General features: G+C 40.2%; 1 protein-coding gene across 5 annotated transcripts in view; it reads left to right on the forward strand.

The window, feature by feature from the left end:
- LCOR (ligand dependent nuclear receptor corepressor) overlaps positions 1-21,187 on the forward strand; it is an 87,483-nt gene that overhangs the window by 10,095 nt on the left and 56,201 nt on the right. For 3 of the 5 annotated variants that reach the window (XM_071563172.1, XM_071563178.1, XM_071563177.1), the window contains exon 2: positions 20,878-20,943. The exons of the other annotated variants lie outside the window; for them this stretch is intronic. In XM_071563172.1, the coding sequence (XP_071419273.1) occupies positions 20,878-20,943 (66 nt within the window). The remainder of the gene's footprint in view (positions 1-20,877; positions 20,944-21,187) is intronic. 5 annotated transcript variants of the gene reach the window in all.

A 21,187-nucleotide genomic window follows, 5' to 3' on the forward strand; every position in this document is an offset into this window, starting at 1 on the left:
CAACAGGTGAAACACCTTTCAGGTCTCAAGAGGACATGGATTTATTTATTTTAATGACTCGAAGGTGCTTGAAGTATGAGATGGACACTAAGCTGTGGGTAATCCCCGGGTGCACTGCGGTTCTGGGTATCAAAGCCCAAATAGTGTCCATCCTGACCATTCTTCCAGTATTTTGCTTGAACCATCGCTGAGGTCACAGGCTGAGCACTCTGACAGTACAAAATTGAAGAGGGTTCAGAGGTTACTCTGCTCCACAAGTTACTCAGTTTCAAATTAGATTAAAATTTGACTCTGTAAGTTAAAGATGTAGCAGAACTGTAGTCGACTTCCCCATGAAGGCTGCACTCCTTGTCTGTGACAGATTGGTTCTTGTTCCTAAATCATCTGTTTGCCTGTGACTAATCTTGAATTTGTATCTTCCTGCTGCTTGTACTTTGAACTGAATTCTGTGCTCCAAATAAGAAGGCAGATAGCGCTTTAAATTGTCTCAGCCCCTCGTAGCCCCAGGACTGCTCCTGGCCTAGGCTTGGAAATGCCTTTCACAGCTTAATATATAATGGGAGATGCTTGAGAGCAAGGCTGTACCAAGGAGTCGATCACAGCTGCTTTGGTCTATACTTACTGGCATGATGGTGAACTTTAGCAGCTAAATGCGCTTGTGATGACACCTCACAAACTTCAGAAAGTAAGCAGTTATTTTTGGAAACTTTTTTCCCCCCTCAGGACTAAAACTCCTAAACCTACTTTAAAAAAAAAGTCTATGCAAAAACAGTTTTCCCAGGAAACCAGCACCTTCTGCTTATCATGTTTGTGGGCATTTCGATATCCCAACCATATAACCTGCTTGATGTTCTTTCCTGTCTGTCTTTCTATTGTCTGAAAGTTGGAGGGCTTTCCACTCCTGTAAGGGAAGAAGAACAGTTCTTTCATATTCAGTTTGGGGAAAGAGATAAGCAATCCTCTGATCTCATCTTTAAAGCAGATGGGTCTTGCTCTCAGAATGCAATGGTGCTGCCTAGGAGGGTTTTCATGATTCTGTCTGTAAGCAGCAAACAGAGCTATTTCCTGAGTTGATTTGTACTGGCAGACTTGAAGGGTTAAGATTAATGAATTTATTGCAAGTTTTGATATTTTGTTGGTGGTGGCAAAAATTTCTATATTAAATAAATAAATCATGTCCCAGACAACGATTTACTGCCCCATAGTTTTGCCAGTGCAACTGTATTGGGGTCTGTCTAAGCTGAGTCCTGAAGTCAAGGTTTGATAATCCTTGTCTTTAATGAGAGGTCCAAGGTAAGTGTGAGCAGGGACTGTGGGTGGACCAGGATGAGAGTCATGGGTATGAGGAATCCCTGTAAATGGTGTCCTCTGCCCCTGAGCTGTGACCCCTCCGTTCCCAGTGGCTGCCCAGGACACGGTGCCTGCTGGAGCACCTCGTGGTTCGATGGGACCAGTGAGGCTCTTCTGGGGACACATTCCTGCTTTCTGTCAGTGTGGCAGCCAGCGTGGCATTGGGCTTTGGCTGCTGGTGCAGTAACAACTCACTCTGCTCTCAGTCCGCACTCGGCGTAGGGTTGGGGTCTAACGCAGCACGAGTCAGATGGTCCTGGGAGATGGATCTCTTCCTTCAGGTGACCTCAGTAGGTCATAGGCTTAGTCTCCTTTTTAGAATGACATGTGAATTACTTGTCTACAGGCTTTCAATTCCCTTGGTGATGCATTCTTTAACTCAGGTGGCTCCTCCCTCTTAGTTCAGTCTGAGGGGAGGAAGGCAGGGTAGAGACAAAAATGAGCCTGCAGGACATCATAGCCTTGAAATATCCCAAGAGTTTTCCCTCTTGGAACCAGTGGAGGAAAATGAATATCTCTAAAACTAGGTCTCTTTTGAAAATCCAGATTTAGTGTAAATGAAGGTCAATCTTCACAAAGAGTGCTGTTGGAAAAGGAGATGATAAACTTTAATAGCTGTATAATTACTTGCCTTGTTTGTATCCACTGAAGGAATGTAAAGGTGCATCTAAAACAAAAACTGTTCAAGTTTTTGTTGTTCTACATCAGAATTAAGTTGGCTGTGAGTGCCATACTGAACGGAATAGATGATTTGATTGAGAGATGTTTCTGTGAAATTCAGAGATGAGAAAAATGGAAGGTCAACCAGAGCAATGAAATAACAGCCTTAAACAAATGTTTCTAATGGTGTGGTTGGGGGTTGTTTTGGTTTGGGTTTTTTTGGCCATGTGGGTGGTTTTTGGCTTTTTTTTTTTAAGTGTAACTAAGGTACTTGTGTGAAGGGAAGTCATGTCTATTCAGTTTTAAGGTACTGAAACTGCCAACTAAACTCTGATAACCTTCTGAATACACCTTAAAGCATTTTTGGGAAATGAACAAAGCTATTTCTGGATTTAGTTGAAAACCAGTTTTAGGTAAGTACCTGATCTTCCCATAGATAGAGAGAAGTATATAAAGTTCTAGTGTGAAACTTGGGGAGGCACCAGTGGGAGAAGGCAGACAGGTTCTGTGGTGGGTTTTTGAAGGGCTTTTTTAAAATTTGTTTGTTTGGTTTTTTGTTTTGTTGTTGTTTTAAGCTCAGAAAGTCAAATAGAAGTCACCAGGGAAAAAGCTTATTGTTTTCAACTGAAGAATTAAGGATTAGGACAGCAAATAGATTTGCCTGGACAGGTTCTCTGAATCTTTCTTTTAAGGAAATCAACATCAAAAAATGGTTCTCAAGAATATTTAATAAAACCACTGTTGGCTTTTGAGCCATAAGTTATTATTTCTCCAGAATAAAGTTAAATATTATGCTATCTGTTTTTTGGACTGTATTTCATCACAGTAATGTAAGCAAGGTTGTAGAGCATCAGATTTCTGGAAAGACATGAAATTGTTCTCTGTGCAACATCACTATTTTGGTGCAAAATAATGAAATGTATTGATTAGAGTTTATATATGTCCTAAACGTGATGTTTGGTGTTGTAGAAGATACTGTAGGAAGCATTCAGTAGACATTTTTTCCTTTAAAATAAAGGAGAGATTATGCTGGAGCAACTGTATGAAAGCAGTTCACCCTTATTTTGAAGAAACTGCAAGTCCACATTACAGGCCTTGCCAAACTGTGCAAATCTGTGTTATGTTTATAGTAGGTGCAGGTTTAGAGAGTAATTGGTAGAAATTTCTGAGAAAGCACAATTTTATACATCATTTGCCCTAAATGAGCAGTGTGGGAGACTGTTGGTGTTCAACGCTGACCAGTATATGAGATTCTTCAGGAAAGATCTTGACTCCACCCCGGGGAAATAGAACACACATCCAAATGGTGCAAGGCAGTAGAAGTGAATTCTCTTGTGAAAACACAGTTCGTGGTTACACGGCAGTTTTTAGTCCAGTATAGATTTAAAGTGCTGCAGTGAAGGGTGATCTTGTTACCACCCCTACACCCCTTTGTGCCACTGCCCTCACTTCGTGTGGGTTCGTGCCGGGTTGGATCAGGGACCTGATCCCTGAACCATCTTGTTACTGTGCAAATGCAAGATGAGTGAGCCCCTGGGGGGTGGGGAGGATGAGTGGGATCAGCTCTTTCAGTGGAGAGGTGGATTTATGACGGATTAAAATGCCAGGTGATCAGTAATCATGGCTTCAAAACATTGAAGACGTGCTGCAGAGTGAACTTCCCTGTGACAGTAACCTTCAGTTTGCAGTAATCAGGCTTTTGGTGACTTGGGATAAGTGAATTGTGGAATTTTGAGTCTTCTTACTCTGCTTCTCATAACTAACAATTTTCACACAATGTATTTTGCAGTCACACATTTTACATGCACACGTGGTTGATGCAGTTGAATTTTTTCCCCTCTAAAGCACCTGAGTCAAGCAAGCCCCATTTTGCTCCTGATGCTGCCTTGCTGGTGCACATGTCTCAAGTTGCAGTGTCTTTGGTGAGTAGATAAATATCAAACATGTTTGTTTTTCAGAAAATCAACAGAAAATTACAGAGAAACTGATGCTGTAATGGAAACATTAGGGTCATCACTAGTGTCTGTCAGCAAAAAGTGATTTTCAGGGATAAAAAGAGCTGAATCTACCTTTATTTCCCCTAGTGGTAATTCTCATAGGTATTTCATTGCTCTGGTTCCTTTGGCATGGTGGTGATGTAAATTCATCTCCTCCTGAACTGGAGTCAACACACTTTGGAATGTTGGCCTAAAGGAAGGGATTTTGTTTATCCATTTGGGTGATCTGTGTATTTGGGCATTAAGGAAATGACAGCAATCCCTGCTAAGGATACCACACACCTTGGGTTTGTGGTGCCAGTTGGGGAGATGGGCTGGTGCTGATACAGCTTGTTTGGGGGCAGCTTTCTCTCAAATGGCAGGGGCAGTGGGTTTCTAACCCTGGATAGTCAGCCCCTCATTACCCCAGACCTTGTGAAGCATTCTTGGGCTAATTCAGTATCTTCCCTTTTCACCAAGAAACAGTCTCTGCCACACAGGATATGTAGGTAGGTCACAAGATGCAGGACAGGTTTGGGCTGGGCTTTCTGTGTGTTTAGCCAGGGTGCATATTCAGCACAACTACTGGCTTAGGGTTTTTCTGTTAAGGTTAAAAGTTGTCATAAGGCTTCCTTCCAAACAGGAATCACCAGGGACAAAACCAGATCGAGCTGAGGGCGGTTCAGCACTTGTACTGAGTTCATCTTCTGATATTCCTCAGCCAGCAAATCTTGATGTTGACCAAGAAGCACAGCAGGGCCATGTATGTTGGCCCAGCTTTGTGTTCGGGACAGAGGACTGAAGTAAGAACCACTCCCACAAAACATCTGTCTGCCATTCAGCAGCAGGTCCCATTGACTTGCACTGGGGCTGTGTGATCTGGGTGGTGTCTCTCCTGCAGGAGGAGGAGTCTGTCCTGCCCCTGTGTGTCTGGTCTGTTCTTGGCAGCAGCTGCCAAAGCCTGTGGAGCACATGGTGTTGTTGACTCTTACCTCTCTTCTGTTCTATTAGGCCTTGAATCTCCAGCACCTTCGCTGGAACGTGCACCTCCCATGGTTTTCACTTACAGGGAGTTCAGGGCAGATACACATCTAACAAACTGGAGTAATTGCATGCTCTGTTCTTAACAGACTTTTAACCAGTAGCTACATACCTAGTTCCTGAGCAGATGTGTTCTGGGATTGGTGACCATGATGATGTTGTTTAAGGAAACCCCTTGTGTGGCCACTTACACTTTGCCCTTATTGGAATTGGGATTCTGGCCTAGTTAAACCTTTGTCTTAACCTTGAACAGCCATTCTCATGCAAGATGAACTTGTAGAGGTTACTGCTTAAAAAAAAAAATAAAGTGAGGTATGTGTGTGCAAAATCATTTGTCCCTCATGGAGTCTCATGAACCTGTACCAGTGTAACTGGGAGTGTAGGGGTAGGAAAGTGATGGAGCAGAGAAAGGAAGGGCTGCAAAACCTGCTGTTGCTACTGAAAGGTCTGCTCAGGAGGGTGTACTTTGAACCTGTAGGCTTGGTTGGAGTTTGTCTTCATGAGTTTTGTCTCATGCTAGCACTGATCCTTCAGAAGGGACAAGAGATTGCAGAGATACTTTGCCAGTGTCTCCTGATGCAAAAAGCAAAGATTAATTTTTGTTGCATCCAAAGTCTTCCTCAGATGCATTGAGTTTCTCAATGAGATGATGTGGTTGTTGGTTCTGTACTCTCTTTATACTTTGAACTACCTTTAAATTATACCACAGTACCATTAAAAGCTCTGTTTCTGTGCCTTTGGCTTGAGGGATGCCTGAGAATCTTGTTTAAATCTCCATTGGAATATGCATGGCTAACCAGTTTCTGTCAAAGGCGAGGCAAACTCGTAAGAGCTGCTTGATTGTTCTTGCCATCACACCAGAAGCAGCAACTGTAGATGTTCAGAGGATGACTTATTTCAGAAATCACATAGTTTAGCAGTTGTCAAGAGGAGGGAGAACTTTCAGTCTTTTGTTTCCATATCTTGGTGGAACCTATAAACTGGAGCACGAGCCTCTGTGCTGGAGCTTCTCCTAAGGTTCAGCAACATGACAGACAGAGATGGTTTCTGTTAAAATGTAGGGGGGTTTTGTTCATTTGTTTTTACTGTTTTTATCTGTGGACTGCCATGAGTATAAAGCATCTACATGGTTACCTCATGGACGCCTTGTTACTAAGAGTAACAAATCCTGCAAAATTAGCCCAATCTGTTAATTTGGGAACGAAGCAGAATAAATGGTTCTTAGTCTGTACCTGGATGTGTTTCTGAAGAACAAAGGCTTGACAATCCTTGACAATGTGTGCTGGTTACTTAAACTTTTGCAGTTATATTTGTGTGTGCTGTGGGTGGGGATCCTCTTGTAGCCTTTCCAACGGCAGAGTCTGTTCTTTCCTCCTGTTACCTTTGCCATTAAAGCTGGATAGTGCAGACGTCTGCCTTGATGGATGAGTGGACATCATTCCTAGGAAAGTAAATTTAAAGCAAAAAGTACATGGGGAAGGAAGGATTTTAATTCTTTTTTTCCTTTCTATTCTTTCTTTTCTTTCTTTTTTAGTAGTTGAGCTGGCTGTTTTGGTTTCTTTTCTCAAGGACCATAGGAGTAAATCTGAACAATAAGAGGTTGAGTTGCACCTGTAAAAACGGATTCATTTTGTTAGCTTCCTCCTGTTCTGCACAAAGCCACAAGCAGAAGTACTGGAAGAGCCTGCTGCGTAGGCTTATGCTAACCGTATGTTAACTTTGCTTCAAAAAAATTAAACCCTACCTCCTGCAGAACTTGATTTGCCATTGAGAGGAGCTTTCACTTGCTGGGAGTGAAGGAGAATTTTTCAGTCCCTGGCAATTGTGCACAGAGATGGCTATTGTTATTGGCTCAAGGACTGTAGAAAGAACTTTAATTTCTCTCCTCTGTTTGATGCCTCTGCAACTCCTAACTGTCTTTCAATGCAAATCTTTAGCTGACTGTCCACTGTTGCTGCTTTGAGGTTTCTTTCATTTTACATTTTCTTCCCCTGCACTTGTGATTCCTCTCCATTGAGTGCTTGGAGTTATTTTTCATGAGATGTTTTTGTTTCCAAGCTAATTTTATTTTCTCTCTGGGTCATTTATGTATTTGTCTTCACTAATGTTTGCAACATCTCCAACACAGTGTCCTCTGTGAATTTGACTAACGTGCTGTTTACCCTTTCTTCCAGATCCAGTTTCTGCTCCTACTTCCACATTTGGGAGTATGCAAGGGACAAACACATCTCTTTGCGTAGCTTGACTGGATATCCCAAGACTAGGATGTTAGTATATTTAAACATTTTCTTTTGCATTAAAATGTTGCCAGTATCTTATTTGCACATAGATTATTATTTTTTGAAATGTAATTAGCTTTATTGGCATTATGCATATTCAGAAGCCTGCTGGTAGAAACAGTCTTTCTGTAGCCTGACTGGTGCTTATTGGTGACTTTAAAATGGGTGCAGGAGTAAAAAGAATTTCAGGGTTGCTTTTCAAATGAGCTTATTTGGTGTTACAGCTTTAGCACTCATTCTTGAAAATGTTGGCTCTGTGTAATAAGGATTAACTGTAGGTTAATCCATGAACATATAAAATCTTTAGACTGTGTTCAAGATATTTATGAAAGACCACTTCAGACTTCTGAATGCATGAAGAGAGATTTTTAAATACTTGAAATAGTCAAATATCTGTAGAAATCCTTGCATCAAATAAGTGTTAACAAAACCCTAAATTGCACTCTGAAGCATTTTTTGATTCCCTGCATCACGGGTCATTATTCTAGGTCTTGTAGGGAACCAGTTGTCAGGAAGAATAAACCCTGTGCTGAACTATTTTTGCAGATTTGATAATGCAGCTTCCTTAAAAATGTGTTTTGTGATTGTGTAGCTATTGCAAAATGAGATATTGCATGTTTTCTGTTATGTAAGTAATTTTATGGTGGTAATTAGCAGTTCATAGATAAAGAAGTCACCATTAAACTAATGTGCTATTTAAAAAAAAATTGGGTTTTTGACTCAGCCACCTCTTGGAGTGTCTCATGTATTCAACTACCACTGTATTTAATCGAATTACTTATTGAACACGAGTCTAAGCAAGTATTTGAAGTGCTGAATTCTCCAGAATGCTGAGTGCAGCGTTGTGTGGCTGTGGGTTTTGCAGGTTCCTTTGCACATCCTTATTTTCCTGCTGTCCTTCTCTTTTCAACTTGTAAATGAAAGGAGTCTTCTCTTCATGTGGTTTGAATTTCTTTTGTTAAAACTGCTGCAGACCTTCTTGGCTAATGTTTTGAAGTAATTAGATTTAATTTCTCTGCTTGGATTTTGATTTGTGCTGTTCACCTCTGTACATGGGGAATAAATTTGGGTAAAATCGCAGCTCTTTAGCTTGGCTACTTTGACAAAAGAAGAACCAGTGCCAGGGAAGTGCAGTGTTTTGCAACTCTTGTTCTAGTATCCCACTGTATTTGGTTTTAGTGGCTGATTTCCTTCCCTTGCCCTTCTGGAATTATTCCTGTGGCTTTATAGAAAAATATGTTTATTATGGGAGCTAACAAGCTTTTTGAGGGAATTTGAGGCTCCTTGAGTACTATTGCTTATTTTATCAAATCTGCTGAAGCACAATGTGTTCTGCAAGTCTAATATTCCTTGAACATGGAAATGTTTCTGGAATGAAAGATAATTAAAAAAAGTTGGCTATATCTGAAATAACCTTCAGAATATTTAAAGTGGTGGGGAACAAATGAAGTAGTTATTAATGCTTCTTGCACACATCATCTTCAGCAATTTATTGTACACTCTTTTTGCCACAGTTTGTTCATTACACATGCACGATACTCTTTTTATTTTGGAGAAACTTTTATCTGAAAAAATCTGTAGTAAAAAATTACCTTAAGGGAAGATATTTACAAAATGTAGACATCAACCTGGTTTGTAACTGAGTATCTGTTTGTGCTTCTGTAGGTGATTAGAGTGTAACCTGCAGAAGCGCAGTTTGTATCAAATTCCTTCACTGTTTCTGTGGCTGAGCTGCTGGCAGTTCTGGGCCATGAATTAGGAAATTAATTTCTGAGATTCTGCTCTGAAAGGACTAATCGGAAGTTACTAAAGAGCTGCTTTGGATGTAAGTGGACAGTGACCCTCATCTCAAAAGCTGAAACTTTCTAGAAAGCGACACTCAAAGCTGTGAAGTCTTTCTGTTATTCCTTCATACAGAAGTTGTTGGAGATATTTCAGTTCTCCAGTGAATTTAGCAGTACAATGTAGTGTGGGATGCACAAGCCTGGGAGGATTTGTGTGTAGGTTACCTGGAAAATTTAACTCTGATTTGGAACAAAGGATCTGAAGTTGGCAGTTTCTTAGCAGACTGTTCCACTAGTATTTCTTCACTTAGCACCAAAAGATTGGCATTAGATCTGATGATCATCCTAAATAGGGACTTCATTCTTTGAACAAACCTGAGATGCTAACAGGTCTACTAAGACTTATTTATTGAGATACCAACTGTAAAATTAGAGCTGTCTGTTCTAGAAGTCTAATGTCCAGGTGTTTTATCTTTATAACGGTTTGATGTTCTTGACTAAAACCCTGTAATTTGTTTAACTTTGAGCCCATGCTGAGAGTCTGCAGTAATGCAATGACATTGAGAAACAGTGTGGAGAAAGTGTGGGACTCATGTCTGCTCTCAAGTTCAGATCACAGCTGATGCTTTCAAGCAAAGAACTTCTATGAGACTGAAAACAAAAGTTGTGAGGGAATAGGGTGGCCTCAACCAAAGTACAGTGGCTTGAACATTTGACTAAGGAAGGCAAATAATATTTGATGCTTCAGGGATTCCAGAGGGTCTGAAATAAATGAGGTGGAGAAGACTGGAGAGTGTCAAAAAGCTGCACAGAGCAGCTTGGCTTGAGGAAGACGTAAAGATGATGATAGAAGCTGAAATTCCTGTGTATATATCTCAGATAAGTGCAATATAAGTTGCTAAGTGTACCTGTGACACCAAATTCACTGTAACCACCCAGAAAAAGATACCTGGGCATGACTTTGAAATCCTAAATGGCCACCATAAAATTCAGTATTCGCTGTCATGTTACTTTTGTGTCAACCAAATCCCAACGGATCTTTCCTGGCTGTGATCTTCACTTTTGAAATAATTATTTCAGATGTCTCTCTCAAATCTGAATAAGGGAAAGGCAGTCTGAGAGAGCAAATGAAGAAGTCAAACAGGTCTTGATTTCCACAGTGCTGTTGTCTAAGCTGTCCTGGCCTTGCCACTTGTTCCTGCTGCTATAACTGTACTAGGCCAGGAAGTTGTTGTAGTCAAGAAATAAGACAAGCAAAAATTATTATTTTTTCCTTTGTCCTCCTTGTGCTGTTGTACAGTAGTTTAAATTACCAGTGAATAAAAATGCTGGTGTTAAGCAGCCTTTCTTCTGTCCTCATGTTGCTGTCAAGAAGCAGAAAAGAAAAGCTCAGTGTAACCTCAGTTGTAGTTTAACACAAAATGCCTTAAAGAAACTGGGGTGTTTTTCCTGAGCAGCACACCAGCTGCAGGCATAGCTTACAGAATGATGGTGTGTACCTGAAGTGAAAAGCTTAGTGAGATTCCAAGAGTTCTCCATGAATGATGGCACACATGTGTGACGTCAGAAGTAAGAGAGATTTATCAGTCACTTGCTCTTCGGGTAATCTTCCACTAATACCCAAAGGTGAGGCTTTCTTACAGCTGTTCACTACAAGTTTCTTGCATCTGAGTGTGTTGTTTTTTTATTTTTAAAGGAGATTCATTGCTCCTACACTGAGTAGTGTTCTATCACATCTGGCAATTTCAGTTCCCATAGTTAATTTCATCACTGAATTGTTTGCCTGCTGTAATATTTTGTTACAAAGTTGTCTGCAGCTGTGCTTGTGCTTTCTGTGTCTAAAGGAACACTAGAGCTTACAGCTGCTTTAGTGCATAGGCATAACCCGAGGTGTGACTGAAGGGATAGGTAGGAGTATTTCTGCTAGTATTTGGTTCTTTTGGCACAAGGGTAACGACAGTAACATAACTTTGTCTTCCCTGCTGCCTGCAAGGGTTGTCCTGTGCTTACTTTGTGCTGTTTTGTTCTGGATGCTCTTGCTGTGCACAGCACTGGAGAGGGCAGGTCAGTTTAGCTCTGCTTCCTTTGGGTTTGCACCTTGTGTTGTAACTCATGGAATGCCTTGCTCAAGGTGCACTTCCAGGTGTGACTTCAGTGATGACAGTTGGTCACTATAATGGGTGTTGTAGCTCGTATGAATTCTGTACTTTGTGTTTTTCAGTGTTAAGATACTTCTGTCTGTGTGGATTTATTTTCAGAGTTTTTGTTGAAGGTGGATAACTTTTGTCCCCTGCCTTGCTTTCATTTACTCATTCATTTTTGTGTGTTGTATTGCTTGTATCACCCACTGATTTCACCTGATCATCCTTTCTTTTGAGACAGAACTGAGTTGTCCATCTGAAAATGCTAAGGATACTTTTCCAGAGTTTCTGGGAAGCCCTCTCAGAACATCAGGTGTGCTTCATAGTCACTGTAGTCATAATTCAGCTGTCTTTCCATGATCCTTCTTGGCTTCTGTTAGCTTCTTAATCAGAATTCAGACATACTCACTGGTGTTGTAGTGGAATAATCACTTGACTTAGTGGTGCATCTTTGCATATCGTGAGATTTTCCGGAACACTGGCTGGAGTCAAGGTGTATTTTTCACTTAGGCAATTATGTAGTGCCTTATGATGGAGGTCTATTTTACTCCAGGCAGACTTGCAGTCACAAATAGCAGAGTAACAGTTCTCGTGGGAGTTTTTACCTTACAGGTAAGGTCAGTGTATTTACTTCTGAAATAAAAAATGTTTAGGTTTTTCAGAGGTCTGTTAGTTGAAGATCATCAGATTTTCAATGATGGTTGATATAGTTTCCTAAGTAGAACCACATTTTCATTCCCATTTGCAGACTACTGTATAGATTAGAAAATCTCTGTAGAGATGGTGAAAGGGGTGTCTAGAACTTGAGAGCCGAAAAGAATAATATATTGATTTGATTCAATAATGAATCATGATATGTGACCTCCTGTGATAAAGAAGGTGAAACTGAATCACACTCCAAGAGTTGTCTAGATCACAGCTGTGGTTTGGTAGATGCTTTTTCTCAGGGTAGTTCTTGTTTAAGTGGACTTGGCAGCTCGTACCTACCTTTTCTGGGCTGATTTTTATTTATGAATTGTTTCAGCCAGTCTTGTTTCAGTAGGTGGTTGTTGCAGACGGGGATAATGTGGGGCAAGACTCAGCTGCTGGGGTAGGGCAACCCTCTCCAAACAGGACAGCTGTGGAGTATGAAACACAGCTGATACCTCAGCCAGTTTAACTTAACACCTGTAGCACTTTGCACCGTGCCAATACATGTCCCTTGAGGCTGGAGTGGAAGTCACTGGTGTCCTGTCCTTCCACATACACAATTCCTGTGGGAAAGGGAGGGTTCCTCTGTGGCTTAAACTGACTTGGGTCTCTGCTGTACCTCCTTGTGGCAAGTTGTTCCTGACAGCACACCCGACTCAGGCTGATACAAATATTCCTGTGGCCATGCAATAAAGTGGAGCAGTGAATTGATGCTGCTGGACATCCTGTCTCTTCTGTGGGAGGCGTTTTCCATGCAGGTCAATTCCATCCGCTGCAAGGCTGTTCTTAAGCTTGTGAGGAGCGTGGGGTAGTTAATGAATTTCATCTTCTCTTTGCTTGGGAGTGAAGCATTAACAGATTGTCTCCTATGGGAAAAAAGTTTCAAGGTTTTTATTTTGATGCAATAAGTAATGCAGCACTGATGGAGCTGGAAAAAATTGACCCAAGTTTGAGAATTGTTTGGATTTCTGTATAAAATTCTGGTCCATGCTGTTTTGTGCTGTTGTGCCCTCTCATTCTTGAGCTGTTTGACTCTCTTAATCCGTTTGTAAACTTTCTAGCTAGTTGTTTTAATTTCTTCTCACTGAAAATGGCCCCTGGTTGCCTGCTAGAGCTCTGTACCTGGAGGCTGAGTGAGTGATAGCACCATCTTTCAACTGAAATATGGAAAAGCAACTCCAGCATCAAATTTTAGTGTTAAAATTTATTTGTTTGGATTTTAGGTCAATTAACTTCATTCTTTTTTCAAATTAGATCTTACTCTACCCTTAACTAAAACTATCTTTTTAAGGATGCACAGAAAGTTGGTTGTTACTGAAACTTCTGTTGTCATTATTTGCCATTTTGTGATGTCTGTGTTTTCTGGTTTATTTTCTGAAGTAATAAAATGCAAGTATTTACATGAGAAGATTCCAGTCCAGTCCTGTATTTAGGTGGTGACTGGCTGTGAAGGAAAGGAGATGGATGGTCATAAAATAAACCTCCTGATCTTGAGTTAAAATGTAAAAAGGAACCCACAACCCCTGACCTGAGCAGCTGTGCAGATCAGTGATGGAGTATCTACAAACTGGGGGATCTTTCCATCACTGTAAATCCACATGAAGATCACAGCTCAGCCTGCCAGACCAATTGCTGTGTCTTGAGGTTGAGGCAGCCATTGCAGGGCCCTTGGCTCTTCTTGAGTTCTGCTTCAGAGGCTTTTGATTGAAGATTAAGAAGGTTGCAAGCGTTCATGTTATTCTCTTTTGGTATCAGATCATACACACAAAAATACTCCTTGTGGGAGGGAAACAGGAGATGATCCATATTTTGCCTTTTGCCTTGCTATACTCTGCACTCTGGCAAGAAGCTTTGTAACTTGTCACTTCTGGTTATTGGGGTTGAATTTCCAGTTGTAATCAGTGAGATAATCTGTCTGTTTGAGTGCTAACATTGGGTTGGGAGGCCATGTCTTGCATTGTGATACAGCCTGGTGGCTTTCTTGCTTTGTCTCTGTCCTTTCTTGTGGAGGGGACAGATCTACCCTCTTTTGGCAGCATTCTTTCCTTCTGTGAAGGCAAGTGCATTGCAATGCTGTAATTCAGATGTGTAGCTGTTTTTCTGTCATGCTTAGCTCATTAAATTTTAAATGCATTGCTGAGAGTTTGGGATTGCATCAGAGAAAACGTTCTTAGACTTGGTTCTTGGAGAAAGCAGCTTGGGTGAGAGGGATGCTTGGAGAGGAGTAAGGAATGGTCTGCTGCAGCTTTTTTTTAAAAAATTGCAGACTAGTAGTGGAATTTTAATGAAGTCCTACAGGATGAATGTTCAGAAAGAAGCACTTGCTGTCAACAGAACTTGCAGGTTTTTTGCTGCTATTTTGTTTCCTCAGCTTACTGTCTTGGTGAGTTACTGTAACGGTGAAATGGCTGTTGTGACAGAACATGTGCCTTGTTGGCTTCTTGACTACTTCAAATGAAGCTTCTCTACTGGAGATGGTGTTCTACCTTGCTCTAAGGCCAAAGGATTCTTCTCTTGCGCTCCAAGGGCCGGTTTAGGGACTCCAGCAGGCAAAGCCCCATCCTTTGTCTTGGGAAGAGGTGTTTGGGTGAAAAAAGCTACAGAAGAGCAGTGTGTTGCCATACAGAGCTTGGTTATACCTGTTCTTTTAAACAGTAGCTGTCTTAACATCTGTGGTTCTTTTTTCTGCATGCGTCTGTGTTGCTCCTGTAGAATGAAGTTACTGATATTTAAGGTCCCTGGAATCCTCTGGAGCAGGGTTGTCTGCAGTAGGTCCCTGAACAGTGGCAGTTTCTTTAGTAAGAATGGGGAAGCATGAAATTTGAAGAATTGCTTGAGATGCTCAACTTTTTCTTTGTTCCCCAGAAGCTAAAGCAAAGTTGGTTTAACTTGTATTTGGAGTTCTTAATTGGACTCCATTCACATAACGAGATTTCTCATCATGAGTGGGTGGGAGTATTTTCTATTTTGTTGCATGAATAAAAGAATGTTCACAACTTATAATTATATGCATGTCCTGAGACTTAGTGTATATTAATAACCATCCTGTGACTTTTTTCCCCTCCCTTGTTGCTTGGTCTTGCTTTTCTATTAAGATGCCTGTGACTGAAACATTCAAGTTTAATAGATTTTTGTCCTGAAAGGGACAGAATTCCCGTGTTAGAGACAGACTGTAGGATTTTTTTGAATTAATTCCTGCTTCAAATCCCATAGCTGTGGATAAATATAACCAATCTTGACCAGAAGATCTAGGCATGAGAAATCCAATAAAAACCTGATGTGATGGTGGCGGCTCTTGCTTCAGACTAGTTAATGAGACTCCTAACATGATGAATCTGAGTGCTGGGGGAGAGGGAAAGGGGAACAGATCTTGGTGGCCAGCCCAAGGTTCCATAAGTAACACCTGCAGAACCCTGGGAGAGCAAGAACATCAGTGTGGGCCTGGAGTGCACATCTTGTGTCTTCAGCTGGGCCCTTGTGAAGTCAAAGTGTGCCTTATGTCTGGCTGAATTTGATCAGCTTCCAGTTTCAGCTGCTGGATCTGGGTATGTCTTTGAGAAGCTGGTTTTCCTGTTCTGGGTGTGTGATTTGTGGCTTTCTCCATTCCCTCTGCCCTCCTTTTGAAGTTGTGTTTAATTGCATTTGCTTTGGTAAAGGAGCCTCTGTGACCTGGGCCTTTTGTTACCTGCTGCTTTTCCATCTTTGTAGCTCCTGCAGATTCAGGGACTCTTTTCTTCCAAGTCACCAGCCAGGACTGAAATGGTGAATGGCACAGGCCAAGAACCAGCACCTGACGGACCTTGCTAGCAGGAGTTTCCCATTGGCATAAACATTCTGAGTCCTGTCACTGAGTTGATTTTTAATTTGCTTTATATCTATTTTACTGATTTTGGGAGGTTTGTGGGGTTTTTGTGGTTGGGTTTTTTTGTTTGTTTGTTTTGTTTTTTGTTTTGTTTTGATTTTGTTTTAGCTTTTTGTAATTTATTTTGGTGGGGTTTTTTTCTACCTGGTTTTAGTCAAAATGTGTTGTGCCAGCCCAATAATGTAAAGTATTATATGATACCTGTAAATAAAAATTTTAGTTTCATGAAAGTCTAATAAGAATTTTTTTAAGCCCATGTTGATCAAACCCATTTTTGCTGTTAGTTCCTCAGTGATCTTCTGAACCACTCCTTGCTTTTCAAAATCTTTACCAAGTTGAAACCCCAGGACTTACCTGCTTAATGTTTTGACATTTCAAAGGGATGGGTTTTTTCTCAGTATTTCAAGACTTTCTGGAATTAAGCACTGCTTCAAATACTCTTTGAGTGACTCCAAATGCAACACACCTCCATAGAATATTAGGACAATTAACTTACAAATGTTAATAACACCACCTTGATAGATTTTTTTTTTGACTGATTGTGTGTCATTCTGTTGATTGTATCCTAATATACTACCAAGTTCTTATTTGTATTACTTTAAAAACCTAGTCTGCATTTGTCATGTTTCTGATCTCACCTTTGCTTGCTTTAAAGCTGTGTGCATCTCTGACCTTTGTAACACTTCTGAATTTTGGTTTATCTTCTTTGCTTTGAATCCTTCTGTCCATATTCCAGCCTCTTGCTCCTCTTTGTGCTTTCACCCTTAGTCACATTGTGAGTTTTGGTTTTGTTGGGGCTTTTAAAATTTCCATTTAACAGGTCAGATTTTTCCCCCATAGTTTTGATGGCTTTTAATAAGTTCTTAGATAGTTAAGAAATTTAAGCAAACTATGTGGACAAGTGTCTTAAGTGGTTTGACTCAATTCCAACTTTTTGAACTTGTCCTTTTAATGTGCAAATTGCTGTGTATTAAGCTGACTTTATTATAAATAAATGCTGATGTGTCGCTTACTTTCTGTTGCAATTGGCCCATTGTAGTCAGATTTTATGATCCTTGTGGGTCCCTTTCAACTCAGAATATTTTGGTTGTCTGACCTACTACACTTAACTGCTGCCCTGGCTGGTGCTTATTTAGTCTATTGAGGGTTAGTTTACAAATTGATATTCACAGATTAAGTTGATACACACAGATAAGGGCTGAAGAGTTGAAAACTCTATGTTGGTTTTTGTTTTCTCCCTTCAATGCCCTTGCTATGTTTATTTTTTTTTAGAATTATTAACAATTGATGTAATAACATATTCAGACTGATTGTATCCTGTCTTTTTCAAAATTAAAGTCAACCTTTATTGCTTTGGCTAGATATGTGTGTAGGGCTGAATTATGTAGTGACTGTGCTGTCTTGAGGGGAAAAACAGCGTTGTTTGACATGCCAGGCTGTGTCAATGGCACTCCAGAAGTGCATCCCTGTCTTCCTCTGAAGATCTTGCATTCCTGTTTTTTATAGTGGAGAATGTCTTTGGCTCATCCACGTTGCTGGAGATCAGCCAGTAAAGTCCTCTCTTGGACTGTTGACTTGTCTAATACTGTTATCTCAAGGATCCTGGAGCTACTTAGTCATTACAAGTGCTCTCAGTTTTAAGGGAAAAGATGACTTGAGGATCTGACTGGTTTTTGGTGTGGTTTTTTTTTTTTTTTTGCAAAGCTTAAGTTAAACTATTGTGTTAAATAGTTGTCTTAAACCATTAGCCATCAAGCTACAATTACAGTTTAAATCTGGGACAAAATATTTGACTACAGGTGGTAAGAATGGCAAGAAAAGATGAAAATAAAACTATTTAGATAAAGAGACCAAACTATTGAATTTGATCATGCTGAAAAGTGCACAGTCAACTCTTGTTTTTCTTCTCTTTAATTTTAATTTCTTTGCTTGTTACACTTACCCAAAAATTGTACACATTTTGATTTTTGTCAGAGGATGTTTTAGGGAATTCCTTACTTGGAGAGCTAACAATTGTGAAACAGGAGTATGTAACAGTGTGCAGTTAAAACGTTATTCCACCCCTGCTTCAGTACTAAGGGTTTTCTTTGTTCTGGGAATTATTATTTCTAATTTTTCACTTCCCAGAGAGTCTTCTGGGACAGAGAGTTGTTTTATACTTCATAAATGTACTTTTTAAAAACATTAAAACCTTTTTTTTTCTGAATTCCTACACTAACACCCAAAAGATGTTTTTTACTGTGAAGGTCACCAGTAACATTTATAAGACTTAAATGTGTGGCTTTCTAAACAAATCTGAGAGATTTAATTACAACTGATACTGAAAATCTAATCTGATACATAAATAATACTGATTTCTGAAATACTGGGATCTTCATTCTTTTCTCTCTTCTGTTATTCCTGCAACTTTTCCACTGGCCCTGCTCTTCAGCTGCTGTGAACTGTCAGACACTGAAACACAGATGATGAAAATCTAGAAACCAGAATTAAGCCGAGGCAGCCATGTTAATTTCTGTTCCATTTGAAATGCAGGAAAATATCATCTGCCAAATGGAAAAGGACAATCGGTGGGAAAAGAAATGTTCTTTTCAAGCTTCTAAGAGCAGTGACAATGGAGAGAAAAAATACTATAAAAAGTAGGCAGCTCCTTTTTCAAGATTTTGTTTTCAATGTATTCTGCATGATTAACTGTACACAGTTGCTCTTTTGGAGCCCTGAATGACTGAACAGGGCTTGTGCCGCCTTTGCTGCATTTCTCTTTGCATTTGGGGGGAAGAGGGCTCAGCTTCGTGGCAGTTTTACCAGTCCTTAGTGTAATTTTTGAATACATTCATACTTCCCTTATTTGCCTTTTTTAATGTCAAACATTGCACATAAGATGTTCTGCTGTTGCTATGCAACTGCTAAATCCAATATTTAATATTAATAAAACCCGAGTGGCATTAGCATCACTCAGAGCAGTGGGCTCGCAAACTCTGATCATACAATATCCAAGCTGCAGAACTTGGCAGGGACTCCGGTGTGCGATTGCATGCACGGCAAACTGGGGGGCATGAGTCACTGGCAGTTGCTATTTTAAGACTGATGAGTTTGAGTAAATTTCTGAGGTCTTTATTTATATATATATATATATGTAATACAAGTTTTTAAACGGAAAGATAAAGAAATGAGGTTGGTTAGCTGTTTTCCTTAAGGTTTCATTTCAGAGGCAGATTCTGAGGGGTCACTACCCATAAAAGAGTCAGCATTATAAACCTATGGGTCAATACCCTGATTCTCCTATTTTTCTTCTAGGTCAGGTTGGTCGGCCCTTTCCCACTGTTCCTGCCACTTCCTGAAGCCTGAATTGGCTTTTTTTGGAGGCAGTGCTACTTCTCTGCCTGACAAGGTGCTGTTCCATGGGGTGTTTTCCCAGTTTCTCCTCTTTTGCCTTGTTTTCTGATCTCTCCCTGTTTCTCTTTACTTGACTGTTATTTCACTGTCACTCCTTCTTTCTTTTTTTCTTTTTCCCCGTTGTTTTCCCCGTTGTTTTCCCCGTTGTTTTCCCCGTTGTTTTCCCCGTTGTTTTCCCCGTTGTTTTCCCCGTTGTTTTCCCCGTTGTTTTCCCCGTTGTTTTCCCCGTTGTTTTCCCCGTTGTTTTCCCCGTTGTTTTCCCCGTTGTTTTCCCCTTTCCTCCTTTTCGTTTTCCACTCGGTCCTTTCTGACATTGGATTTTTAGTGTCAGGCTCTGACAGTTTTTAGGTCAAGGATGGTGTTGCACCCCAGCAGTGCTTTGGCCATCTAAGTCATGCTGCAGGCTGCAAATTCTGCTGGGTCCTGCACCTGGCAGGTGAAGGTGTTGGTGTCTGACCGTCTCACTGACACCCAGAGGGCTGCAACGCTGTTTGTCCTTTCCTTTTGGTGACTGCTGTCGAAAACATAACTTTGGTATTAGATCTGAATGAAGTCAGAATTTTTTTAAACTACTGCTCTTCGGCAATGTAATAACTGATTTTCTTCATAGTACATGATCGTCTGCATTTTGACTAATTTCTTAAAAATAGCTGTTTCACATAGTTTATCTACCCCCAGTTCCCCCATGCAGATTTCTCTAAATTTAAAACCATATTTTTATTTCTTAGTTTGTTTTTCTTGTTGCTTCTTCTGCCCCTCAAAGATCCAGACAGGCAGGAGCAGCCAGGAGCCCTTAGTTACATGCAAACCATTATTAAACCTACAAAGCAAAAGCATCAATGGGGACAAGGAATATGAGAAGTTGTCCTGGTCATGTTGCAAATACATTTTTATGAGCAGGTGGCGTTTCTGTCTCCCCTAAAGTAGTCTTTGCACTTTCCATGTTCACTCTGCTAACCTGTCTTCTCACAGTATTGGGTAGTTAATAGCTCTGTAGCTTTTTTTACTGCCAGCAGGGGTTTAGTGTAATATTGATTTTACATTTCCAAATAATGGCAGTAATTTTGGTGAAGATTTTCCCTCTTTTGGAATAAACTCGAAATGGTTACATTTATTTTATGTGAGGCATAAATCGTGGCATTGAAGTAAATGGGACTGTGTGTCTTAGATGCAGATCTGTGGTTGGAATTTCATTCCTTAGTGACATGGCAATGCTGAATCCCTTTCCTTTTAATTTTCTCTCCTCAAACTTGTGACTCTTCAGGAAACACTGATTCTAATGTTTGCTGAAATTCAGAAAAGTAACTGAATGCCACTGAGATGGAAGAATTATTTTTTTATTGGGAAATCATACTTTATTTCAGATTGGAGGCTTAAACCAGAGTATTTTTGTTTGTGTAGAAATTACCTGGTCATGTTGTAGAACATGCAGTTTTTCTGTGTTCTTTTCAGAATGGTTTATTTCAATGTCATAATGTTCTTTGTTTTTAACCCAGCTATTTACAGAAATACAGGAGTCAGTGGACTCGTGCTATGGTTTGTCAGTAGTTCAGTCATCATAATTGACCCATGTATCTTATAATACTTAGAGAAAGCACTTTGAGCTCTGTTCTTGGAACAGATAAATATAGAACTGCTATTGTGAATATTGTAGTGACATACTTAATCTAGAAATCTAACAATTCTTTTATTTGCTTTTAGGGTTTGAAAGTATTCTAGAAGGCCTGTTTGGACCTGGATTATTAAAAGATCTCAGTTTGTTTAAAGGTATTCAATCTCTGTGTTTGTATCTTGTTCTGCATTTCTAATGGCAGAAGCAGCCCCAGCTCTGCCTCTAGAAAATGTGTGTTACCGTGGTGATTTGTGCCTTTCTCCCCCCTCCCCCAGGCAGCGCTCACAGTTAGTTTCATATTGGCTAAAATTACTAATGAGTGTGTGTTCATCTTTCTGTAGCTGGGAGTGTATTTGGCAGTGCTGGGAAAAACAGATTTGTTGTGCAATGATAAAATAT

The sequence above is a fragment of the Pithys albifrons genome, chromosome 9, assembly GCF_047495875.1.
Source record: "Pithys albifrons albifrons isolate INPA30051 chromosome 9, PitAlb_v1, whole genome shotgun sequence".
Lineage (NCBI taxonomy): Eukaryota > Metazoa > Chordata > Aves > Passeriformes > Thamnophilidae > Pithys > Pithys albifrons.